Source organism: Eleutherodactylus coqui, chromosome 13 (assembly GCF_035609145.1).
Source record: "Eleutherodactylus coqui strain aEleCoq1 chromosome 13, aEleCoq1.hap1, whole genome shotgun sequence".
Classification (NCBI taxonomy): domain Eukaryota; kingdom Metazoa; phylum Chordata; class Amphibia; order Anura; family Eleutherodactylidae; genus Eleutherodactylus; species Eleutherodactylus coqui.
Window position 1 is genome coordinate 86225979 of NC_089849.1, and position 27006 is coordinate 86252984.

Below are 27006 nucleotides of genomic sequence, written 5' to 3' on the forward strand. Positions count from 1 at the left end.
ATATATATATATATATATAGCACATACTTGCATACATGGCGGTATATATATAGCACATACTTGCATACATGGCGGTATATATATAGCACATACATACATACATGGCGGTATATATATAGCACATACTTACATACATGGCAGTATATATATATATACATAGCACATACATACATGGCGGTATATATATATACATAGCACATACATGCATGGCGGTATATATACATAGCACATACATACATGGCGGTATATATATTCACATAGCACATACATACATGGCGGTATATATATATACATAGCACATACATACATGGCGGTATATATATATATATATATATATATATATATACATAGCACATACATACATGGCGGTATATATATATATATATATATATATATATATAGCACATACATAGATGGCGGTATATATATATATATATATATACATACATAGCACATACATACATGGCGGTATATATATATATATACATAGCACATACATACATGGCGGTATATATATATATATATATATATATATATATATATATATACATAGCACATACATACATGGCGGTATATATATATATATATACATACATAGCACATACATACATGGCGGTATATATATATACATACATAGCACATACATACATGGCGGTATATATATATATATATACATAGCACATACATACATGGCGGTATATATATATATATATATATACATAGCACATACATACATGGCGGTATATATATATACATAGCACATACATACATGGCGGTATATATATATACATAGCACATACATACATGGCGGCGTGTATATATATATATATATATATATATATATATACACATAGCACATACATACACTACCGTTCAAAAGTTTGGGGTCACCCAAACAATTTTGTGTTTTCCATGAAAAGTCCCACTTATTCACCACCATGCGTTGTGAAATGAATAGAAAATAGAGTCAAGACATTGACAAGGTTAGAAATAATGATTTGTATTTGAAATAACATTGTTTTTACATCAAACTTTGCTTTCGTCAAAGAATCCTCCTTTTGCAGCAATTACAGCATTGCACACCTTTGACATTCTAGCTGTTAATTTGTTGAGGTAAGCTTGTGAAATTGCACCCCACGCTTCTAGAAGCATCTCCCACAAGTTGGATTGGTTGGATGGGCACTTCTGGCGTACCATACGGTCAAGCTGCTCCCACAACAGCTCAATGGGGTTCAGATCTGGTGACTGCGCTGGCCACTCCATTACCGATAGAATACCAGCTGCCTGCTTCTGCTGTAAATAGTTCTTGCACAATTTGGAGGTGTGTTTAGGGTCATTGTCCTGTTGTAGGATGAAACTGGTTCCAATGAAGCGCTGTCCACTGGGTATGGCATGGCGTTGCAAAATGGAGTGATAGCCTTCCTTATTCAGAATCCCTTTTACCCTGTACAAATCTCCCACCTTACCAGCACCAAAGCAACCCCAGCCCATCACATTACCTCCACCATGCTTAACAGATGGCGTCAGGCATTCTTCCAGCATCTTTTCATTTGTTCTGCGTCTCACAAACGTTCTTCTTTGTGATCCAAACACCTCAAACTTGGATTCATCCGTCCACAACACTTTTTTCCAGTCTTCCTCTGTCCAATGTCTGTGTTCTTTTGCCCATCTTAATCTTTTTCTTTTGTTGGCCAGTCTCAGATATGGCTTTTTCTTTGCCACTCTGCCCTGAAGCCCAAAATCCCGCAGCCGCCTCTTCACTGTAGATGTTGACACTGGTGTTTTGCGGGTACTATTTAATGAAGATGCCAGTTGGGTACCTGTGAGGCGTCTGTTTCTCAAACTAGAGACTCTAATGTGCTTATCTTCTTGCTTAGTTGTGCAACGCGGCCTCCCACTTCTTTTTCTACTCTGGTTAGAGCCTGTTTGTGCTGTCCTCTGAAGGGAGTAGTACACACCGTTGTAGGAAATCTTCAATTTCTTAGCAATTTCTCGCATGGAATAGCCTTCATTTCTAAGAACAAGAATAGACTGTCGAGTTTCAGATGAAAGTTCTCTTTTTCTGGCCATTTTGAGCGTTTAATTGACCCCACAAATGTGATGCTCCAGAAACTCAATCTGCTCACAGGAAGGTCAGTTTTGTAGCTTCTGTAACGAGCTAGACTGTTTTCAGATGTGTGAACATGATTGCACAAGGGTTTTCTAATCATCAATTAGCCTTCTGAGCCAATGAGCAAACACATTGTACCATTAGAACACTGGAGTGATAGTTGCTGGAAATGGGCCTCTATTCACCTTTGTAGATATTGCACAAAAAACCAGGCATTTGCAGCTAGAATAGTCATTTACCACATTAGCAATGTATAGAGTGCATTTGTTTAAAGTTAGGACTAGTTTAAAGTTATCTTCATTGAAAAGTACAGTGCTTTTCCTTCAAAAATAAGGACATTTCAATGTGACCCCAAACTTTTGAACGGTAGTGTACATGGCGGTATATATATATATATATATATATATATATATACATACATAGCACATACATACATGGCGGTATATATATATATATACATACATAGCACATACATACATGGCGGTATATATATATATATATATATATATATACATAGCACATACATACATGGCGGTATATATATATATATATACATAGCACATACATACATGGCGGTATATATATATATATATATATATATATATATACATAGCACATACATACATGGCGGTATATATATATACATAGCACATACATACATGGCGGTATATATATATACATAGCACATACATACATGGCGGTGTGTATATATATATATATATATATATATATATATATATATATATATATATATATATATATATATATATATATATATACATACATAGCACATACATGCATACATGGCGGTATATATATAGCACATACTTGCATACATGGCGGTATATATATAGTGCGTGCGTGCGTGCGTGTGTGTGTGTGTGTGTAATATATATATCTCTCTCTCTCACATACTTGGCTAGAAAGTGCTTGTTTTAACCCAGTCTGTCTTTCTTTCCCGCAGCGGGAGGTGGAGATCCTGATGTTCCTCAGCGCCATAGTGATGATGAAGAACCGGCGCAGCAGTAAGTCCCGCCCCTCGTGTCTGGAGGCTCTTCTACGCACAATAAATGCTTCACATTCCTGCATCCAGCGAGAACCTGAATGATGCGGCTCGACTGACTGAATGAGAATTCATTCCCTTTTCGCCCGTCGTTCAGTTTCTGCATGCAGATAGCTGGGCGGCGGATCGGCCCTGTAAACAGGCGGGATCTCTTCTGAGTAACGGCCTGCTTGCTGTGTGCGCAGGCGGCGGGCCAGAACGATCCCCGGCCGCTCCGTCTACATTCACTGAGCGATGATCATTCCCGTATACAAGGACAGGAATGATTATCGCTGGGTGTTCACACAAAACGTCTCGCATCCACAGAGACATGGCACGTTGGCGAGTGGGGTATAGTGCCAAGTATCACCGCACTCGCCCGTGTGAAACTGGCCTAAGAGGATTACCATAGCTCTCATGGCGCCATGGGAGAGAGTCACCTGCTGTATCGCGAGGAGCGCATGTGGGCAATCATGGGTGTAACACACAACTCCACTGTTCTACCCCATGTGTGCCACTCATGCCATGCAGCAGCGCTCTGTGCCCGCACCACGCATGGCAGACGGCAGTTCCATAGGATAAATGTAGCATTTCACATTTTCTACTGAACTCTAAGACTGTTGTGTCCCCCATAACAAGGAGAGCAGAGACCCTCGGGGTTTAGAGACCTCATTACCAGACCTCACTCCCCCTATAGCTGCTGCTGCCCTTACCCCTCCTCTACCATGGGATCCAGCGCTGCAGCCCTGCTGTCCTCCCGGTGTTTATGACCCCCCCCCCCCCCCAGCATCACCGTTCCAAACTCCTGGGCCCCCAGGTTGTGGGCGCTCATGCCAGTAGAACGGGTGGTAATGCTGCGGCCTCCGATTGGCTGCAACAGTTAGGCGGTATCTGGTGACATCACCTCCCGCTACAAGGACCGGTGGACAGTAGCGCTGCATCGTGGTGGCGGGGGGCTGGCAAGTACAGTGTTACTGTAGGACAGTTGGACCTATAGGGGAATCTTGTCTGGTAACCCGACAACCCCTTTAATGGGGGCTCTGTGGCCCTGCAGGACAGCTAAGGGGGAGGGTGTATTTGCTGCATTGTAACAGTTTGAAGATGCTTCTTTCTTTCAGTCACCATTGAACAACACATCGGAAACATCTTCATGTTCAGTAAAGTCGCCAACACCATCTTGTTCTTCCGCCTGGATATACGCATGGGCCTCTTGTACGTCACCTTGTGCCTAGGTGAGTCCTATATGATCTGCATGCAGGCAGATAGGAAATCTTAAAGGGGATTACGGTTATAGGTCCCTTTTTTTATTTTCAGGTTTTCACCCATCTAGTGTATGGGTAAAAACTGAGGATTGACTGGGACCCCCACCGACCCTGAGAGTGGGGGGGACCTATGTGCCCCCACAACACCATTCCATTAATTTCTATAGGGCAGAGATAGCCGAGATGCGTCTGCACCAACGTGTGGAATGGAGCTGCTGCTGCGCATGTACGACCCGCGGCTCCATTCCCCACTACACAGCAGAAATTGGAACCATCTTCAACTATGAAATAGAGGGGGACACGGGTCCCCTATTCTTAGGATTAGTGAGGGTCCTCAGCGGTCGGGGCTCCACCGATCTGTCATCCTATAACCGGAATCCCCCTTTAAAGGAACACTTTGAACTGCTGTAACTAAATTGTCTTTCTCTGTCCCCCCAGTCTTCCTCATGACGTGTAAGCCCCCTCTGTATCTGGGCCCTGAACATATCAAGTATTTCAGCGACAAAACAATTGAGGTACGTTGGTCGCGGTTGTCCGGTGAGACTAATAAAAAGAAACGAGTCCTAATTGGCGCAGAACTCCATTACGATCACACTGTCCACGGATTGTGTCTGATGCAGTTCCAGACACCGGCCACGGCCAAGAATGGCACTGTTTCTTGTAAAAATCAAATGAGGTCTTATTATTAAACCTCATGCAGCCATTTTAAGGCCAGGACTCCATGCCAACATACTACTGATCGGAGTTACATACAAATATAGAACTCTGCCAGTGCTTGTACACGCGGGCGTCGATGGGGGCAGCGTTTCCATGTGAGCTCGCCACAGCAAAGGATTAACTATATGAACGTGTCAGTCCTTTTGATGTGATACTTGTCCTAGTGATGCCATTACACAGGGGGATTGTTCGCAGCACTGCCGGAATGGAGGTGCAGCGGCCAGGGAGTGTTGTCCCCTTCTTGTCTCCATTTACAGTAAGCAGCAGTCGTTCAGAAGTGACTGACTGCTGTTTCCGCTGAACATCATGGCGTGCGTTTACACAGGATGATTGTAGTTTAGATTCTCGCACTCCTGCGGTAATCCGAACGATAATCATCCCGTATAAAAGGGCCATTTACAATAGGAGCAGCAGCTCTGGAGCACAGTCTGCAGCCGAAGCTGTATTTTTACTGCTCCTGTGATTTCCTCTGTACATTCGGAGTTCCGTTAGTCATCTCATGCATTGTCTGACTGTTTGTCTTTGTAGGAGGAGATGCAGTCGGACCGGCGCGTTTCATGGCTTGTGGAGTATTTTGCAAATTGGTCAACTGAATGCCAGTCATTTGCCCCCATTTATGCAGAGCTGTCTCTGAAGTATGTCATGGTTTCCCACTTTGTCACATAATACACAAATCTTCCGTTTAGCGTCTAACCTGATGTGTCTCCTTGCCATGAACAGGTATAACTGCGCTGGACTGAAGTTTGGCAAAGTGGATATAGGCAGATATCCTGATGTCAGCACTAGGTAAGGACCAGGACAGATCAGGCTTGGCCTTGATGAGTGACTATACGCCTTTCCTCTGTTATCCCACCGTTGACATGGCTTCTTCTTCACAGGTACAACGTCAGCCCCTCTCCTCTGTCCAAGCAGCTCCCCACACTTATATTGTTCCAAGGTGGCAAGGAGGTATTAAGGCGACCGCAGGTCGATAAGAAGGGGCGTGCTGTGTCCTGGAGCTTCACTCAGGTAACGTCTTTCTCTATGGTAACACCGGTGTGAATAGAAGCACGGGAAGGAATGTATCAAGACAGATTTCTGGTGTAAGAAGTGCATATTTTGATGTATGCCATTTTTGCACAAAAGGTGACCGTTTTAGGTTTGATGCGGCATTCAATTTCCCAAAAGCGGGTAGGGCTTAGTGAGAGGGCCACCCGCAGTCTGACATATTTACTCTGACACCAGAAACTGACCTATATTATGGCGCTGGTAGCTGGTGTTGGTTTGACTTTCTGCCACATGAACTACTAAACGTATTGGGAGGCATGTGCCACTTGAACGGAATGCATCTTACTCCAGTGCAGATTAAGGAAACGCCTGTCTTGGTAAATCGGCAGCCCACGTCGTTTGCTTTTGTAGTGTAGCCTTCGCCATCCAGTCACTACAACTCCTCTCTGCGTCTTGCTCTGTGTATGACACACTGACGGGCTGTAACCCGGGCTATAGTCCTATGTAATCCAATATGGTACCAATAGAGACTTCAGGACACCCCGCAAAAAACGAGCTCTCGCACAACTGTGTCGACCGAACATTTAACGTTATGGCGGCAGAAAATAATTTAACTTTTTTCCAAACTTATTGTTTTTTTTTTTTAAATGACAGCAAAAAAAATGTATAAATTTGTCATCGTAATCGTACAAATTCTAGAATAAAGTTCTGCCATCTTTGCCTCAGCGTGTGCACCGTAAAAACAAGCCTCCTGTTAGATGGCAGAATTGCTGTTCTTTCCCCCCCCATTTCAGTACATTATACGATACCTAAAATAGTACCGGTGGGAAATACACCTCGTCCTGCAAAAAACAACCGCAGACAGTTACGTTGGTGGATAAATAAAAGTTACGATTTTTTGAAAGTGGGGAGAAAAAAATGAAAAGGGACCCGTCCTTCAGGTTAATTGCTTTAATCACGGCTCGTAGTGGTTTCTACTCTGCAGCGATGTACTGGAAGTTTGTGTTTCTACAGCACTTAGAAGACGTCCGAAAGAGGTACTTACCCCGTGGCAGCCATATTGGTTTCTCTCAGATGTATTGGAGATGGCTGAATAGACATTTGACGCTGTAACGGAAGAGGAATACTCTGAGAGCCGAGTTGCTGCAAACAGCTGCTCTTGGTTTGAGGATTCGGTGCAGCCGTGTAATAAAGCATTTCTTCCCCAGCAGGTCTTCTGTTAGGGAAGGGGTTTCTCTACGGGTATGTGTACTCTTGCTGATATGTAAAATAATGCACTTTTTTTGCTTCGTATAACAGGAAAATGTAATCCGAGAGTTCAACCTGAATGAGCTCTACCAGAAAGCAAAGAAGATCTACAGGAACCAAGACGAGGCGGAAGCTGAGGAGAATCCTTCCATAGAGAGCAAGAAGGACCAGTAACCTGGGGGCTCCCCCTCCCTCTGATGTAAATAGAATAGAACTACCACTCCATCCTGCGGTCTCCCTTCATTAAGGTGTTTTTAATGAATGTATTATACAATAAGCTAATGGAGGACAGTCCTCCCTCCCACTGCTGTTGCACTAATTGTTAGGTCCTCCAAACATCTTCGAGGCTGAATGGTCTCCCCCGCCTGTTAAGTGTACATTGGATCGTAAGACTCTTCTGGTCGTGTGCACACATCATGGACATCGCTGATTTCATGAGAGCCTATAATAAATGGTTCATGGCTAGGAAGTCTCTTCACTGAATTGTGTAGATCTTTGAGCATAATTAGGGGTGCGTTCACACCTAGTAGGAATGCTGCGCCACTGCATCAAGATCCGCAACATTTCCACATGGAAAACCGCGTCAAAAGCAGCAGGATGGATTTTGACTCTGCAGCTGATTTCTGCCTTCCGTTTACAGTGGGTAGGAGCAGCGACTCGAGAGCAACTAATAGATACTTGGCAAACCACCATCCCTTTCTTCAGGAAGAGCCCCGCTCGCTGCAACACCTGGGACTGCTACGAAGCGCTCTTCTGCATCACCTGATCGGCATTGGTCAGGTAATGCAGAAGAGCGATCAGCAGTGGTACTGCAGGGTTCTCAGTCTCTGAAGTTGTGCAGGCATTTAGCATTTCTTGCTCCATAGTGTCCATGTGTGGCACAGACCCTGTGAAGCCGTGGACCCTAATTGTCAACGAGGCACTTTGCAGGCTGGTGGTGGTTCCATACTAGTGTGGGGTATCTTCTCATGGCATGGATTGGATCCACTGGTCCACCTAAACACATTGACTGGTGTCTTGCATCACTGGTAACCATTCGCAGCCCTTCATGGATTTCATGTGCCCTCACAATGCTAGTATTTTCCCAACTGGATAATGCTCCATGCTATCAGAATTGTTTCAATGAGCATTTTGGAAAGTTCTAATGAATAGCGTGGCCTTCGCATTTCTGGGATATGGTGGTGAGTTATAGTTGCACCCAAGTACCAGCACTTAGCAGAACTCGGGCGGGGGGGTGTATCCAAAGGTCTTCTGTCCATAAGTGGAATCAATGCCACAAGTTACTGAACTTCTCCAGACTAGAGGGGGAGGGGTCCTACATATAATTTGTTCCTGTCCCATGACTTTTAGCATGTCCGTCTATACTCCCACTACATGTAGAAGTAAATCCTCTGCATTTTACAGTCAAGTGCATAAATTTATTTTTTTTCTTTGGTATGAAAAATAGAGGTCTAACATAAGCAGAGCAACTAGCTAAGTGACACACCACCACCTAAAAAATTGAGGATATGCACAAACCAGAAGAAACTAACCAAACATCTAATGCATGAAGGGTCAAGAAGGGGTCTGATAAAGGCTACGGGCTACACAGGACTTTTGGCTGTGAAAGGGGTTACTGGGGAGCCGTGTGACCTTGCATTTGAATTGAGGTCCATAGTGTTGGAGGTTGAGTTTCTCTGCGACCTGTGGGTCGGGGTCACAACACCCTGTGACTTGTACCGCAATCCTATTTGACGTCAATGACAGTGCAAGGTCACGTGCCCAGAATATACCGTGTAGCCTTAGTCTAAATGTTTAACGTCTCATGCCGTTAGTATGAAAAGTAAAAGACCCCCCCCCCCCCTACCCTATGTGACAATAATGGGGCATACATCCTCATTGCAAGGTAAGTGAAAGTAACATGAAGAAAAGTTCCTGTATCCCTCCCCCCACCCAATAGAACACCAGAGGCTGTATGGTCGAAAAAAAAATGGATTATACCTACCTGATAATCAGGTTTCCAGTAGTCTCCACGACAGCACCAATTGAGATTGCCTCCTCCTGATAGGACAGGAACATACTGAGAGGTTAAAAGCTCCCCCCCTTCCACACTTTCCTCAGTGGATTCTAACGAATTGCCGGGGGTAGGAGCTCAACTTAAATTTTTTCCCTTAACCGGGATTTTTTTGCTTTTTTGTGTTTTAAAATAAAGTTATATTATATTACATAGTTTCTTTTCTATCAATTTAGGGGGGGGGGGGGAGGAGGTACGGGTGCTGTCGTGGAGACTACTGGAAACCTGATTATCAGGTAGGTATAATCCATTTTTTCCCCCAGTCGTCTCCACGACAGCACCAATTGAGACGTACCAACTAAAGTTTCCCTAGGGTGGGATTGCTGCCGAGAGGACTTCGCAGCCGAAGGCCATGTCCTCGTCCTGCTGCACTTTTACCCCATAGTGTTTAACAAACGTGTGGGGTTTCTTCCAGACTGCGGCCTTGCATATCTGTTCGACTGAGGCTGAGCTATGTTCGGCCCATGGAGGATGCTACTGCCCTTGTAGAATGGGCTTTAAGAGCTAAAGGGATTTCCTTCCCGAGGGCCTTATAGGACTCTATGATGGCCAGGCGGATCCACCTGGCTATGGAGCTTTTCGCTGCTTTGCTCCCTTTATTTGGGCCACTGAACTGGATGAACAAGTTGTCGTCCCGCCTCCAGTGGCTTGTCGCCTCTATGTAGCCTAGGACTGCTCTCCTGACGTCCAGGCAGCTTAGGGTTTTTTTCTTCCTCGTTTTTAGGTTTACTAAAAAAAACAAGGGGATTATTATGTCTTGGAACCTATGACAATGTGATACTACTTTTGGCATGAAGGCAGGGTCCGTTTTAAATACTAATTTGGTGTCCGAGGTTTTCAGGAATGGGTGGCGAATGGACAGGGCCTGCAGCTCGCTAACCCGTCTTGCGGAGGTGATGGCTACTAAGAAAATGGTCTTGATAGTAAGCATTTTTATGGGTAGTGCTTCGATCGGCTCGAATGGTACCGCTATCATGGCCCTTAGGGCCCAATTAAGGTTCCAGTCTGGAAAAAGATTTATGGGCCTAGGCCGTAATCTAGTTGCTGCTGCTAGGAACCTGTTGACCCATCTGTTGTCTGCGAACTTTGTGTCACATATGGCGCTAAGGGCTGCGACCTGGACCTTCAGGGTACTTGGAGAGAGGCCCATCTCTAGGCCCTCCTGCAAGAACTCTAAGATTAGAGGGATGTCCGGGATAGAATCCCCGCGATCCCTTCCCTGTCTCCATGAGGAAAACCTTTCTCCAAACTTTCTGGTAGATAAGGTGGGTAGTCTTTTTTTCTGCTGGACATTAACGTTTCTACTACTCTCTCTGAGAATCCCTTCTCTTTTAGTGAGGATTCCTCAAGAGCCATGCTGTTAAGTGGAGCTTGTCTAGGCTCGGATGGCTCAGTGGCCACTGCGATAGAAGATCTGTCCAGGTAGGGAAGATGACTGGGTCCTGGACGCTCAATGTTGCTACGAGACCGAACCAGCTTCTTTTGGGCCAGAAGGGGGTCACCAGGATTAGTGTGCATACCTGGGTTCTGAAATGTTGTAAGACTCTGGGGATCAATGGTATAGGAGGAAAGGCGTACACCAGCCCCTCTCCCCAGTCTTGGCCTAGGGCGTCTACTGCTGTCGGACGATCTCCTGGCCGGAGGGAGAAGAAATTGCTTACTTTGGCATTTTCCCTGGTTGCGAACAGGTCCAATTGTGGGGTCCCCCACTGGTTGATCAGGATTCTGAATGCTTTCAGGGAGAGAGACCGTTCTCCTGGGTCTATTTGCCTCCTGCTGAGAAAGCCCGCTTTTTGGTTTAGCGTCCCCTTCAAATGGGTTGCCGTGATCGAGAGGATCCGGCCCTCTGCCCAGTGGAAAATTTTCTGTGCGATGTTTTGCAGAGCGGGAGATCTTGTGCCCCCTTGGTGTCGTATATGGGCGATCGTGGTGATATTGTCTGACAATATCTTTATATGCTGGTCCCGTAGCGAGTTCCCTACCTGCTGTAGGACCTGCCATACGGCCTGTAGTTCCCTGTAATTTGAGGACTGTTCTTTTGTCCTTTGAGGCCATGGGCCCTGAAAGAACTGGTTCCCCACATGCGCTCCCCATCCCCAGGCGCTTGCATCCATTGTGATGTGAGTGGCTGGGTTTTGTAGCCAATGAACCCCTCTCTGCAGATTCTCTGGGGATGTCCACCAACGCGGGGATGTTTTCACCATGCTTGGGATGTACATTCTTGTCCCTAGGGAGGACTGCCTTTTGTCCCACGTGGATAGGACTGAGGCTTGCAGGGCTCTGGTGTGAGCCTGGGCCCATGCCACTCCTGGAATGCATGACGTCAAGCTTCTCAGGAGAGACATGGCTTCCCAACTGTGCATAATCGTCTCCGTAAAAAGGTTTTGACTAGCCGTCGGATTTTTTGTATTTTCTCCTCGGGTAGGCAGGAGCATTGCGATTCTGAGTCGAGCGTTATACCCAGAAACGTTTTCTGTTTGTCGGGATCTAGGCTGGATTTTTCCCAGTTTATGATCCATCCTAAGGATTGGAGAAGTTCTAGCACTATCCTCAGGTGTTCCGTTAGGACTTCTCTGGACTCTATTATTAAAATATCGTCCAGATAGGGTATTATTAGGACCGACTCTTCCTCAGGTAGGCGGCTACCTCTGCCATAATTTTGGTGAAGATTCTGGGTGCTGAGGAGATCCCGAAGGGCAGGCATCTGAATTGGTGGTGCTCTATTCCTTTGCCCATATCCACTGCGAACCTTAGGTATTTCCGGGACCCCTCTTGGATCGGTACGTGGAAATAAGCATCCTTTAAATCGATGGATGCCATGTAGGCTCCTTTGGGAATCAACTTTATCGTTGAGGAGATGGACTCCATCTTGAATTTTCTGTATCTGATGCGGGTGTTCAGAGGTTTCAGGTTCACTATCATCCGCTGTTTCCCGCAGGGTTTCCTTACTAGGAAGAGCCTGGAATAATGGCCCTGGGTTTCCTCGTTTTGCGGTACGGGGGATATTGCATTTAGTTGTTGCAGGTCCCCAACGCTTTGCCTTAGTAGGTGTAACTGTTGTTTGGAACCTCCCGTGATAATGAATTTTCTTCTGGGGAGGGACACCAGCTCTATCCGGTATCCCTGCTGTAAGATCTTTGGGATTCATGGGCCTTCAGAAATCGCGGCCCCTTGATCCACAAAGCCCCCCAGCCTTGCCCCTACGGGGATGGCGTCAGGGTCTCTGCTTTGGCTCCCCCTGGTGGGGGTTAAAGAGGATGTTCCTTCCTCTGCCCCCCTTGGGGCAACTCCAGCGGCCTGTCTTGCCCTTGCCTCGGTAGGCCTCTGGCTGTTGCCTTGGGGCCCGGAAGAAGGTCTTCCCTCTCTGTGGCTTTTCTTCCAGGAATCCCTTCTTTTTGTCGGCCGCCTTCTCTAGAATCTTGTCAAGGTCCGGTCCGAACAAAACTGGCCGTAGAATGGGAGGGCGCATAGCTTATTTTTTGAGGCTAGGTCGCCTGACCACGATTTCAGCCATAACTCTCTTCTGGCTGAGTTAGACCGGGCTGTAGCTGTCGCTGAGAGTTTGACAGTTTCGGCCGCGGCGTCCGCTTAGGAAATTTGTTGCCATACGCCGGATCGGAAGGGAATTTAGGATCTGTTCCCTCGGCGTCTTATTGGTTAGGTGTAGCTGTTCTAGCCATACCCCCAGGGTTCGCGCCACACAAGTGGCTGCGATCCCTGGCCTAAGTATGTTTGCCGCTGCCTCCCCTGATTTCTTAAGAAGGCCCTCAGCTTTGCGATCCATGGGATCTTTTAACTGTGCGGCGTCCTCAAAGGGCAGGGTCGTTTTCCTGGCTACTTTGGCCACTGGGACGTCTACCTTAGGTACCTCCTCCCAGCTTGCGCAAACTTCCTCCTCGAATGGATACCTTCTTTTTACCCCTCTAGTGGAGAAGGAGCTTGCGTCTGGTTTCCTCCACTCTTTCTGGATTATTTTGGTGATATTCTTGTGGACAGGGAAGGTATGCTTGAGCCTCTCCCCTAGTCCCCCAAATATCTCATCTTGTAGGGTACGCCCTGACTGACTTAATTCCCTTAAATCGTCCTGATAGAATAAGTATTTTTTGTAGTCCTCCTCATCTGAGGACTCCTCGGCCGCCTCTTCCTCTTGCTCCGACCTGATAGAACTCTCGGAGTCGGAAGGCTCGTCAGGAACATACGCCCTTTTCTGGCGTTTCGCTGGCGGCGCCAGCTGTGACGTTAGGGCTGATCTACCTCTTCTTTCACCAGCTTCCTAACGTCCTCCCGATTCCTCTTTAACTAGCCTAGCTACGCATGCCTTGCATAGAGGCCTCTGGTACGTAGCTGGCAGTTTTATCCCGCATTCCACGCATTTTCTGAGTTTTGTTCTGGGGGGGGATGTCTTTTTCTAACCCCCTGACAAATAAAGCATTTTTGCGTGTAAATATGCAATTTTTCCATACACAATACACTGGATAATTGCATTGTATTTTTTGCCGCACTGGCTACTTACGGCCGCTGAGGTTTCAGCTGTCTCTGGGGTTGGAGCACTCATTACTATACCGGTGCTGCAGACACCCTGCGACCTGTAGTGCTGGTTTGTTCTGGCTTCTCTCAGGTTCCTATTTTATTTTTTTTTTAATTTTCGCGCTCCTGCGCTAAGCCCCGCCCCCTCCGCTCCTGATGCAGACGCGAAGACGTCAGGGAGGACGAGGGGGACTGAGGCTCCCGCTTTGTACCCCCCATGGGCCGCCGCAGGAGGAACCTGGCCCGGGGGCTACCACCCCATGTGGCGTCCCGGGAGTCGTCTGGCTGGGAAGGGAGGACAGGCTGACCCACTGCCCTCCAATCCGCCCGTGAGTAGGCTTCCGGCTGGCTTCTCCAGCAGCTCCTCTCAGAGATCCTGCCTCCTGGCAGGACAGGAAGACACTGAGGAAAGTGGGGAAGGGGGGGAGCTTTTAACCTCTCAGTATGTTCCTGTCCTATCAGGAGGAGGCAATCTCAATTTGTGCTGTCGTGGAGACGACTGGGGGAAATCGACAGTAACAGCCTACAATCAATCTTCATGCTCTCACTTGCACCCCTTAGGGTGCGGGCAGACGAGCGTAGGTGTATTTACGTTCGCACGAGTGCAACGTATAATCGCCCGAGCGATCGTTTTTCACCGATCACGACCAGAGCTAGAAAGCGTATTTTCGTTTGTTCCTACTTTGCAAACGGTCTTTTCGGCGATCGAATATGCGTTGGCGCGTATTTCGGTCGCATATGTTCCGTTTTTTTTAAATTGCCGTTTTTACTCGCCGTAAAATCGCCCATGTGAACGAATACATTCGAAACCATTGCCTCAGATGGTCACGTATATACGTTTGGTCGCAAAAACGCGCCGTTTATGCGCTCGTCTGCCCGCACCCTTACACAAAGAGAAGCAGAAAGTAAAAGTTTTCATTCTTCTTCCTAACGTCACCCCAAACATTGCACATAGAGCCTTTGCTGCAGGTGTCAATGGCTTACTGCCAGTTGTGCCCAGAGACAGATTATGCACATTCCAGTACATTGCATGTCCCATTTCTTGTCTGTAAAACAGACAATAAAACATGCTGCAAGTTTTTTTTCACGTGGGTCCGTGTGAAAAAAATCAGTGTATAGCTTCATTGACTATAATGGTACCCTGTACTACTTGTGGAATTACCTGCACAGCCCATGGGCCCAAAGTACACTCATGCACCACTAGCCGAATTGTAAGCAAGTATCTGGGTTCTATATAGCCCTAGTAGCACACTCATAGACTTCTATGGGACTGTATTTTACCTCCATCTGCCTCAGATTTCATAATGCAATTTTTTGTCAGATTAAGTATAAGAAAACCCACTCTGGCTTCCACAGTAGTATGAATTGGCCAATAATAAGTTGGGACATGCTTCATTGGGTGTATTGTGGATGTCTTATGCCCTAGAAGCAATGGGAATACCTTTATCTTTCAATGCAGTCCACTGGCCCATTATACCCTCAGCACTGTGATATGGAGCAGCAGGCACTCCGTATGGGGTATCTGCTTTGTACATAAGGCCTAAAGCTGCATATTTAAACTGTATAAGTCTGACCTGCTCTATAGAAAAGCAGAGTATTAGGCTGGGGTCACACTGGGCAGATTTGCCGCGGATTGCCGTTGCATATCCGCACTGCGGAAAAACAGCTGCATTTGCAGTGCAATACAGCACAAATGAGATTTGCCAAAAAGCTGTTCTCACAGGACGGATTTTTTCCGCACAGCCGCAGTGCGGAAATGCAACTGCGTCGCGGTTTTAAATGATGCAGCATGTTCATTCTTTGGTCGTTTCCGCAGCGCTTTTTTGTCCATAGACCTCTATGGACGCAGCCAAAACCGCACCAAATACGCGACAAAATTAAAAAAGCGCTGGAGAAAGAACCGCTTGCGGGTTTTTCCGCACGAAAATCCGCAAGCCCAAATTAACCTTTGAAGCGGTTTTGCCGCAGAAGCAGTTCTTCTGCGTCAAAACCGCAGCGGAAAAACCGCCCTGTGTGACCCTAGCCTTAAGGTTCAGACACAGAGGATGGAAAAAAAAATCTGGATTTATAATCGTCTCTGCCTGGCAATAGACACACAGATATTTTTCTGCAGCATAGGACCCAATTATGATGGCAGTAGGTAGAAGCCAAAACCAGGAATAGGTCTAAATTACAGCAGAGATGCAAATCTTTCCAGTACATTTTCTCAGTCGTTGCATTGAGGGACACCAAAAACCATGGGTATAGGCTGCAGCCCCTTGGACATTTATGCGAAGGACAACAACAAACAAAAAAAAGCTGAATTTTATGTAGGCTATATCCAGTTAATCAGTTTTAGCTTAGTGTCAGTAGGAGGCAGGCACAGGGGTGAGGTTTTCAGATCTATTCTACCTTTTAGCAGTTTTTGTCTGTTAGCTTTTCACTTTTAGGTTTGGGAAAAACAGTAAGGATTGGACTTGCCTGTCCCATCCCGCCCACCGTGAGATGAGGGAACGCTGCTGCTGAAGTCTCACCTTGTCGATGGCTGTACTGGAGCAGGAACAGGCCAGCTCCGATTTCCATGTTCTGCCTCACGAATGAAGACAATCTGTGCCAATCAAACCCTGTCCACTTACCTGTTAGAGCAAGGCATGAAGTATTTAGGACCCCTTTCCAGGCTATAGCATAGGGATGAGCCTTCCCTGTAACCCCCTCCCAAAATGGGATCCTGCCCTCCTGCTCCTTCAGCATGCATCTTTCAGCCCTGGCTCACCGCTGACTCCTTGGAGAAGATCTCCCAATTTAGGCCTCAGATGCGACCTGCTTCTGGTGCAGTTTAAGTCTTGGCCCAGGCTTGTGTGGCCTCATTAGCTCCATCTCTCCCTTTTAGTGGTCTAGGCTTTATTCTCCCCTGGACCTATCGCCCTCAATTCTCATCATAAGAGGAAGAAGCAGCAGGCACAGGAGTGCCCATCTCTGCTCTCCAAGGACCATCACATCTAGTTAGGTCCTTTGCCACCACATGGTTCTCTAGGGCTATATTAGTCTGGTCTAAACAACTTGGGCATGGGATCCTCTCTAGGGCTCTGGCAGAAGATTTGCCAGTTCTTGCCAACCAGATCACACATGCTACAACGGACCTTTGTTCAGTCTCTCTGGAGTCTGCCAGGTGCTCTTAAACCGTCTGCCACCATCGTATCCAGCTGCAGGATCCTGCGGTTTAAAGCATTGCACATGATGCAGCTTCAGAAAGGTCCCTCGTAGGACTTCCCTTTGTGCGGGACTCATTTATTTGACTTCAGACTCAACATAAATCAGCTACAAGTCCCCTGTCAGCAAGAGCTCCAGTCTTCTGGAATGGAGACCTGAACAGCCTTGCTGAGACTGTAGATCAGTTCCATTTCAGCCATTTTACCGCACAGAAAGACCATTCCCCTCCAAAACATTAGAAGACCTTCAATCCATGCCCCTCCTGACAGTAGCATGCACAACCAAGCTACTTCTCTTCCAAGCCAGGCACTCATAAGCCTATCTCCTCTTGAAGGGGCGCTCTGCTCAGAGTTCCTCAGTAAGGGGGGATGCAGACTCCTCCAGTTTTGGGACATCTGATTATGCTTACATCCGAGAGGTGGTTTCCATCAGTTACTAGATAGAATCAGTCACAAGGGATAGAAGAAAGTTCTTTTAGTCTCATCCTCCCCAATTTCCCGCTTTCGCTTCAGATTTCAAAGAGGCTGTACGCTCGGTTTTGAGCCTAGGTGTCACGATCCGGGTTCTACCTCAGGAGAGATTCACATATGTTAACTCAAAACGGTTTGTCATATCCAAAAAGCGTGACTCAGTCCCCTCCTGAACCCTTAAGCAACTTTACTGGCACATTTGCATATGGAGCCCCTCCATTCGGTCATTGCCTCTATGAAACCTAACAAGTTTTTCATGAGTGGACATTTAAAATACTTACCTCCAGGTCCTCATCTTTCACCCTTACCAGCATTTCCTCCTCTTAGTGCTCCATTCTCATCAAGTCTTCATCCAGGAACGAAAACTTGGCGAGCATATGAATCACCATGGAAACACTTTCACTTCGTCTGGATTGTGAACAAGTTAAAGTCTTGTCCGACTCCGTCCCAGTGCTTCCTTTTTCTGAAAACCACTGTTTAATGTGTGTTCCTCAACTGTCCTCCTGGCCAAGAGATTAACGGGTAAAGCCTCGTTTAGATGGGCGCTTCAGCAATGGAAGTCATCCTAACTACTGTCCCAACACTGATCGCTTCTGTGCTTTCACACAGGCGTAATGAATAGACGTGGAGCAGGCTGGGACTTGTTCCACCTTCCTAGTAAATCGGCGGTTAGAATTCTAGAATGGTAGAGTTGGATGGGACCTCCAGGGTCATCGGGTCCAACCCCCTGCTCAGTGCAGGATTCACTAAATCATCCCCGGCAGGCATCTTTCTAGTCTCTGTATGAAGACTTCCATTGAAGAACTCACCATCTCCCATGGCAACCTGTTCCACTCATTGATCCCGTCTAATATATAATCTGAGTCTCCTCCCTTTCTCATCTTTTCTTATGCAAATGAGATTACAGCTGACCCCTCTGCACTGTGACAAGCCATCAGATGTTTGTAGACCGCTATTAAGTCTCCTCTCAGCCTTCTTTTTGGCAAGTTAAACATGCCCAGATCCTTTAACCATCCATAGAAGAACAAGTACTTGTTTAGACAGGCAGATGCAGCGGCAGACTAACGCCGATTGTATAGTCTGCATGAAAGATCCGATCAGTGATATATTGCTGATCGTTCTTTCTCTGCATGCATTTACACTTCACAACTCTCGTGCAAACGGCTTGATCTTACAAATGATTTGCACGATAATTGCGCTGTGGAAAAGGGGTCGGAAGTGTAGAGTTCGATCAGTGAGGAAAACTTCCCTTCCATCCACTGTGTTTCTGCTTGAAAATCATGGGTAAGAGGGTAGCTTCCATGAAAGCAATCCCCTTCGTCAGATTCTATTCCAACCCCTCCCAGCTGACCATTCTTCTCCTCTTGGGACAAGTCCTTCCTGTCCTTGGAACATCCCATCTCCCCACAGAGGTACTCAAGCTCTCCTGTGGTGGCTCTACTGTCACCCCATCTTTCCTGCCAGTCCACTGAGACCAAAAATGTTTTTTTGTACATCCCATAAACTAGTTTCTATTGTAATCTTTATTGGGCACACAGCTCCCACACATTGTCAGAGGTTTTATGCGCCTCCGCTTTAGTTTTCCTTGTTCCTTCTGTTCTTCTTGGATATCCATTACTTCATGTTTTTGAGCTTGGTTCTCTACTGCTAGAGCACAAGCCGGTTAGCTCAGTGCTGGAAGCTAGGTATTGCCTACAGCGGAGGTGACAACTTTCTTGTTCTCATTATCAGACTCCTAGTGACAGCAGCCCCAATGGTAGACCATGAGTAAAGAGGTAGCCTATTTAAAGCCCTCTTCAAAAGGAGAAGAGACACTGATCTATACCTAAAGGGTGCATTTAGACACAAAGATAATCGCTCAAAAGATGGCTTTTGAGTGATCATTTTTGCATAATCTACTAATTGGTACTAATGCCTATCAGTACCAATTAGTAGTGTGTGAAGCACCGGGGGCTGAGTTTATTCAAAAGACCAGCCGCTGTTTTCGGAATAAATTTTTTGCTCTGTCGTGCTGATTACAGCTGGGAACGTAATCAGCTCTCCCTGGGGCAGAACACAGCGTGCGGGCCGTCTTAGTAGCAGACTGATTTCAAGCCGAACTAAGGTCTGTCGTCAGGTAGAAAACTGAAAGACAGGCATGTTTACAAGGAACGATTATCGCTCAAAAGATGGCTTTTGAGTGATAATCGTGTCTAAATGGGCCTTAACCCTCGAAGCCAGATGGGCCTAAAAGGTTCAGGAACAAGTGGCTTTTCTTCACAAAAACATAAAGGGCACATAAACCTTGTACGTCTGCCTTAAAGGAGATGTCCCGAGGCAGCAAGTGGGTCTATACACTTCTGTATGGCCATAATAATGCACTTTGTAATGTACATTGTGCATTAATTATGAGCCATACAGAAGTTATAAAAAGTTTTTTACTTACCTGCTCCGTTGCTGGCGTCCTCGTCTCCATGGAGCCGACTAATTTTTGGCCTCCGATGGCCAAATTAGCCGCGCTTGCGCAGTCCGGGTCTTCTGCAGTCTTCTATGGGGCTCCGTGTAGCTCCGTGTAGCTCCGCCCCGTCACGTGCCGATTCCAGCCAATCAGGAGGCTGGAATCGGCAGTGGACCGCACAGAAGAGCTGCGGTCCACGGAGGAAGAGGCCATCTTCAGCGGTGAGTAGAGAAGTCACCGGAGCGCGGGGATTAAGGTAAGCGCTCCGGTGAGCTTTCTTTACCTCCCTGCATCGGGGTTGTCTCGCGCCGAACGGGGGGGGGGTTGAAAAAAAAAAAAACCCGTTTCGGCGCGGGACATCTCCTTTAAGAGACTTTGTCATACAGTATATCTTATTAGATAAAAAGGCTTCTTTCTCCACTTATCAGCCAGTTCCCTTCCTCCTCCTGCAGGGATCACCTTCTATGAATGCACTGGTGAGATCTGTACACAGACAGATCAGATTAGAGCTGCAGCCCATAGAAGTCTGCGTCTGTCTCTCCTTCTGATAGACTTCTGCAGTAATCTTATCTCCCTGTGTGCAGATCTCATCAGTCCATGCAGAGTGATGGCTGCAGGGGGAGAAGCATTTTACGCTAATATGATGTAGTACAAAGTGTCTTATATTGACGTCTACTATGGACTTCGGACAATAAAGTTGAAAGATTAAAAGAAATACTCAAAGACTCCTGTCTGTGCTCTGTTGTCTGCTTAGGCTGCTGTGCAAGCATCACCTAGGCTGGTATTTCTCAACTCCAGTCCTCACGAGCCCCAACAGGTCAGGATTTCCTCAGCAGTGCACAGATGATGTAATTACTGTCAGTGCCTCAGACAGTGCTACAGGTGTTCTTAAGGCCCATTTAGACAATTATCATTCAAAAGCCATCTTTTGAGCGATAATCGTTGCATGTAAACGTGCCCACCTTTCTGTTTTCTGCTGAATGACTGTATTCAGTTCGGCTTGAAAACAGACATTCGGTAGAACAGCTGATAAGACTGAAGCTGTGCTCTGCCTGGGCACAGCTGATAACAGCTGATTGCATTGTATCAGCTGTTCGCAGCGGTCGGATCCCGCCGGCAGAACAAAAAAAAATTATTCAGAGAACAGCGCACGGTCCTCTGAATAAAGTCAGCTCCCGGCGGCTCATGCGCTGCTAATTGGTACTAATAGGCATTACTACCAATTAGTAGATTATGCAGAATGACCGCTCAAAAGATGGCTTTTGAGCGATCATGTTTGTATCTAAATGCACCTTTACTATAAGATATCCTGAAAACAAGACCTGTTTGGGGTTCCTGAGGTCTGGAGTTGAGAAACACTGAGTCCTAGAGCACAAAAAAAAAAGTTAGGTTTGTTCCCTCTTTGTAGGGGGAGTCAATGTTCCAGAATAGAAAAAGATCCCAGTGACAAAACAAACTTGCAAAGTGAGAAACCCAGTATATACTAAAAACACTGACACAGTACTGCCTACAGACGTCCCTCAATGATCTGATTAAGAAAAAAAACCCGCTTCTTGTCCAGTGTAAACACTCCCTGCTGAGAGCTTCCCATAGAAGGTGAAGCGCTGAGCAAAAAGCCTACAAGAACCCCATGATCCAGCGGCAAGTGTTTCAGTGCACTCTATCTTAGCGGTGACGTCAGCACCCGTACAGTAGTTTAAAGAACTGTCAGCCTGTGTAAAAGGACCATAAGAGTTCAAACCTATCAGAGGCAGCGTTTCCTGAGAGACGGTATTTAGTTATTGCATCCGCAGTCCTGTATCCTTATCAGTGATCTAAGCAACACATCACATAAAATGTATTCCTTACAAACCTTGTAGTGATCTGCAGAGTTGGCTCACTGTGATTGGCCACTATATGTCCCCTTGTTCTGCTTACATGATAAAATTAAACTTAACACTGGGTTAGTTCGTTGAAAACAGCACAGTGGTGATTTCACACATTTGAAGTCTTATTCTTTCTCCGATAAGCATTAATTAATTTGGACACCTGAGAGAACGCAGATTGCGGTAGCCTTATGGCCGAATCTAAATTTAAAGAGTTACGCCAATACCCCATCTTCAATTGAAATCAGCATGTCATACCAGCTGGGGCCACTGTGCAATGTATAGAGCTGTGGCTCCAGCTGATGGACCCTGGCTGATGTGCCATTAAAAGACTTACCTTTGGATATATCATCAATATTTACAATATCTGATAGGTGCACACAAGCACGATGTGATGTGAGGTCTCCCCATTGACATCAATGGGGTATCGCTACTTCCCTGGAGTGATGCGAGGCGGTTTTGCTACGAAATTACCTCGCATCTGCTGGCAAATCGCACGTTGGCGAGCACGTGTGATGTCACCCTTATGGTGGAGAGCTATTTTGCAGTTTTCCGTAGGAGGCATGGCGTCAAAGACTTCCGGGTGGATCACCAGAAGGAAAATAGAAGAATTTGAGCGAACATGCACTTAACCCTTTCCAATCCAATTTTGAATTCAGGGTTTCCTGAAAGGCTTTCTCTTTTTGCTGTTATACAACGGTGCCATCTGCTGGCTAAAGCCAGTGTGTGCCAGAGAGGAGTGGCTGGCAATAGATGGTAAGAATACCCTGTTGGATGTCTTCTGACATTGGAGCTGTACAGAATGTAAGAAGACAGACAATGGATTGGAAAGGGAAGAGGAAGACAAATTAAGAATTCCAGGAAAAAAAAAAAAATTTAAATTGAGCAAAAAGAAGGATTTGTTTTCCAGTGCTGCACACATAAGTAATCTTCCATCACACCCATCATACATGTCTCAACAATTTGGTCTTCATTTTATTTTTAAATGAAATCATAAAAATGAAGGCACCCTCCCTCATTTCTCCCTGGTTTGGAGGTGGAGGGGTATTTATTGCCTGCTCCCCAGCTGTAAAATAATATCATATATTCATCTGTATTTATAAACTTGTGCAGATCATGTTCCTCCTCAAATACAGGAAAATAAAAAAATATAAAATATTAAAAAAAGAAATGCACCCCAACTTCCACGCCTAAGAAAAAGAAGGACTTCTGACCTGAAAGCAATCACCAGGTGGAACTGTAAGCAACACTCCAGAGAACACGTGGCTGCGGCCGGCACGCTGGTGGCAGCAGAAGAGTCAGAATGAATATGGAGTAAGGAATAACCATTTTATCAATAAAAGACAGGTGGCGCTCAGTAAAAATGCATCGTGTCGGAACGCCCATCTTCTGCCCCCCTAAAACTCAGAAACGTGATTGGGGAATTTTTTTTTTTTTTTTTTTAAGTTTTAAAGAAACAAGATCCCACAAGCAACTCCACGGAAACAAGGGGGCACACACAGAGGGGTCCAGCATTGGCCATGGTTGATTCTCACACTGATAAGTTCGGTCACTTGGACCGTCTTGTGTGCCCAGAAGGTCTCATTTCCTCATACGGATATCTCATATGTAGTCCCCCCCACTCCTGACACAGTCTTTACACCTCCTGGGCGAGAAGGGCTCACTGGGGGCGAGACAGTAGCTTGACCGTTGCTGCGAGAGTGCGACGACTTCACCGGAGTTTCATCCCTACAGAGAGAAGGGAGCGGGTCAGAGCAGAGGAAGAAATAAAAGTCTTAAAATGTGACGAAAAGTAGCTCCAGTAATAATAGTGGCGACCCCCCCCCCGATAGTGGCTCCAGCAGTAATAGTGATGACCCACCCCCCCGATAGTGGCTCCAGCAGTAATAGTGATGACCCACCCCCCCGATAGTGGCTCCAGCAGTAATAGTGATGACCCACCCCCCCGATAGTGGCTCCAGTAGTAATAGTGTTGACCCCTCCCCCCGATAGTGGCTCCAGTAGTAATAGTGTTGACCCCTCCCCCCGATAGTGGCTCCAGTAGTAATAGTGATGACCCCCCCCCCCGATAGTGGCTCCAGTAGTAATAGTGATGACCCCCCCCCCCCCCGATAGTGGCTCCAGTAATAATAGTGATGACCCCCCCCCCCCCCGATAGTGGCTCCAGTAATAATAGTGATGACCCCCCCCCCCCCGATAGTGGCTCCAGTAATAATAGTGATGACCCACCCCCCCCCGATAGTGGCTCCAGTAATAATAGTGATGATCCCCCCCCCCCCCCCGATAGTGGCTCCAGTAATAATAGTGATGACCCCCCCCCCCCCCCCGATAGTGGCTCCAGTAATAATAGTGATGACCCCCCCCCCCGATAGTGGCTCCAGTAATAGTGATGACCCCCCCCCCCCCCGATAGTGGCTCCAGTAATAGTGATGACCCCCCCCCCCCCCGATAGTGGCTCCAGTAATAATAGTGATGACCCCCCCCCCCGATAGTGGCTCCAGTAATAATAGTGATGACCCCCCCCCCCCCCGATAGTGGCTCCAGTAATAATAGTGATGACCCCCCCCTGATAGTGGCTCCAGTAATAATAGTGATGACCCCCCCCCCCCCCCCCCCGATAGTGGCTCCAGTAATAATAGTGATGACCCACCCCCATAGTGGCTCCAGTAACAATAGTGACACCCCTCCCCCATAGTGGCTCCAGTAACAATAGTGACACCCCTCCCCCATAGTGGCTCCAGTAATAATAGTGACCCCCCCCCCCTCCCATAGTGGCTCCAGTAATAGTGACCCCCCCCCCTCCCATAGTGGCTCCAGTAATAGTGATCCCCCCCTCCCATAGTGGCTCCAGTAATAGTGACCCCCCCTCCCATAGTGGCTCCAGTAATAGTGACCCCCCCTCCCATAGTGGCTCCAGTAATAGTGACCCCCCCCTCCCATAGTGGCTCCAGTAATATTGACCCCCCCTCCCATAGTGGCTCCAGTAATAGTGACCCCCCCTCCCATAGTGGCTCCAGTAATAGTGACCCCCCCTCCCATAGTGGCTCCAGTAATAATAGTGATACAATGTAAACCACAAGCAGCCAGCTGTAGACTTTACAAGCTCCCCAAACCCAGGATGGCCTGAACATGGACAGCATGAACAACAAACTTACTTTAATGTCAACAACGGTAGAGCTGCTGCATCTGTGTCCACCGCACGATGGTGAGCGATTCGTGGCTTGCCATAGCGGGGAGCAATTGGAGGAGGACAGGCCGGTCGAAGGCGTTCTCGAGCTGAGAGATACGGTGAAGAGTATCCAGCTGTTTCAGGCTCCGTCTCATCAGAAGGGCTCAATAGACTCTGGTACGACAGACTTCCATTCTGCGTCTGGTTTAGACTCTTGTAGGAGGTGGACGTCGTTCCTTCTGATGGAAGAGAGGGAAGTGGTGCCGGAGTCCCTGTAGCAGAGCGCAGGCTGGAGGACCGAGCTGGTGGTGCATGGCACGAGTCTGCTTCTAGACTAGGCTCCGAGCGAGAACTTGGGGGACGAGAGAGATCGGAGTTTGGCATAGGAGAGTCCTGCAGGCTATCTACACGAGGGAGCTGAAACACAGCAAACAAAGTAATTCCATACTGCTCATCTGTGCCGACACAATGTCAGTTCAAAGTCTGTGCATCATTTTATACATTACACCATAGGAAATTGGGAGGGGCCAGACGCTAGGGACATAGGGGCCAGACGCTAGGGACATAGGGGCCAGACGCTAGGGACATAGGGGCCTGACGCTAGGGACATAGGGGCCTGACGCTAGGGACATAGGGGCCTGACGCTAGGGACATAGGGGCCTGACGCTAGGGACATAGGGGCCTGACGCTAGGGACATAGGGGCCTGACGCTAGGGACATAGGGGCCTGACGCTAGGGACATAGGGGCCTGACGCTAGGGACATAGGGGCCTGACGCTAGGGACATAGGGGCCTGACGCTAGGGACATAGGGGCCTGACGCTAGGGACATAGGGGCCTGACGCTAGGGACATAGGGGCCTGACGCTAGGGACATAGGGGCCTGACGCTAGGGACATAGGGGCCTGACGCTAGGGACATAGGGGCCTGACGCTAGGGACATAGGGGCCTGACGCTAGGGACATAGGGGCCTGACGCTAGGGACATAGGGGCCTGACGCTAGGGACATAGGGGCCTGACGCTAGGGACATAGGGGCCTGACGCTAGGGACATAGGGGCCTGACGCTAGGGACATAGGGGCCTGACGCTAGGGACATAGGGGCCTGACGCTAGGGACATAGGGGCCTGACGCTAGGGACATAGGGGCCTGACGCTAGGGACATAGGGGCCTGACGCTAGGGACATAGGGGCCTGACGCTAGGGACATAGGGGCCTGACGCTAGGGACATAGGGGCCTGACGCTAGGGACATAGGGGCCTGACGCTAGGGACATAGGGGCCTGACGCTAGGGACATAGGGGCCTGACGCTAGGGACATAGGGGCCTGACGCTAGGGACATAGGGGCCTGACGCTAGGGACATAGGGGCCTGACGCTAGGGACATAGGGGCCTGACGCTAGGGACATAGGGGCCTGACGCTAGGGACATAGGGGCCTGACGCTAGGGACATAGGGGCCTGACGCTAGGGACATAGGGGCCTGACGCTAGGGACATAGGGGCCTGACGCTAGGGACATAGGGGCCTGACGCTAGGGACATAGGGGCCTAAACTGGAATAAACTGCAATTACTAGGCGGTGTGTCCCTGGGAATCAGACGCTTGTACTGTGCCGACAGCAGCACGGCTGAAGTTAAGTTTCTGGGCCCATGTTAGGATGAGATGCCTAGCTAAAGAGGGTGGAACTTGTCTTGTCTCTCCTTCAATGCAGGCAGAGCATTGTTGGAAGTTTGCAACTGCAGAAGTAACATAAGTCTCGACCGTCTTCCCATAAGGGGTTGCATGGGATCAGAAAAACATGGCTGCTTAGACGGTTTTGTGTGTGGTATTGCTGCTTAGTTTTTGTAAAAGTGAGTAAATGGGACTGAACTGCAATACCAGACACAACCTGTGGAGAGGCGTGGCACTGTTTCTGGAAGAAAGTTGCAATGTTTTTCT

At 47.5% G+C, this 27006-nt stretch overlaps 2 protein-coding genes across 4 annotated transcripts in view; one reads left to right on the plus strand and one right to left on the minus strand.

The window, feature by feature from the left end:
- TMX2 (thioredoxin related transmembrane protein 2) overlaps positions 1-7831 on the plus strand; it is an 11167-nt gene extending 3336 nt beyond the window's left edge. Inside the window, exons 2-8 of one of the 2 annotated variants that reach the window (XM_066587843.1) lie at positions 3075-3135; positions 4271-4384; positions 4853-4929; positions 5660-5766; positions 5852-5917; positions 6010-6139; positions 7418-7831. In XM_066587843.1, coding sequence (XP_066443940.1) covers positions 3075-3135; positions 4271-4384; positions 4853-4929; positions 5660-5766; positions 5852-5917; positions 6010-6139; positions 7418-7540 — 678 coding nt within the window. In that variant the 3' untranslated portion in view covers positions 7541-7831. Of the gene's footprint in view, positions 1-3074; positions 3136-4270; positions 4385-4852; positions 4930-5659; positions 5767-5851; positions 5918-6009; positions 6140-7417 lie in introns of those variants that run through there. The other variant, XM_066587844.1, reaches the window with a different exon arrangement.
- Positions 7832-22854: 15023 nt separating this feature from the next.
- Positions 22855-27006, minus strand: part of ZDHHC5 (zinc finger DHHC-type palmitoyltransferase 5) — a 42365-nt gene continuing 38213 nt past the window's right edge. For both annotated transcript variants that reach the window (XM_066586201.1, XM_066586202.1), the window contains exons 11-12: positions 25063-25493; positions 22855-23635 (exon numbers count right to left, since the gene is read on the minus strand). In XM_066586201.1, coding sequence (XP_066442298.1) covers positions 23497-23635; positions 25063-25493 — 570 coding nt within the window. In that variant the 3' untranslated portion in view covers positions 22855-23496. The remainder of the gene's footprint in view (positions 23636-25062; positions 25494-27006) is intronic.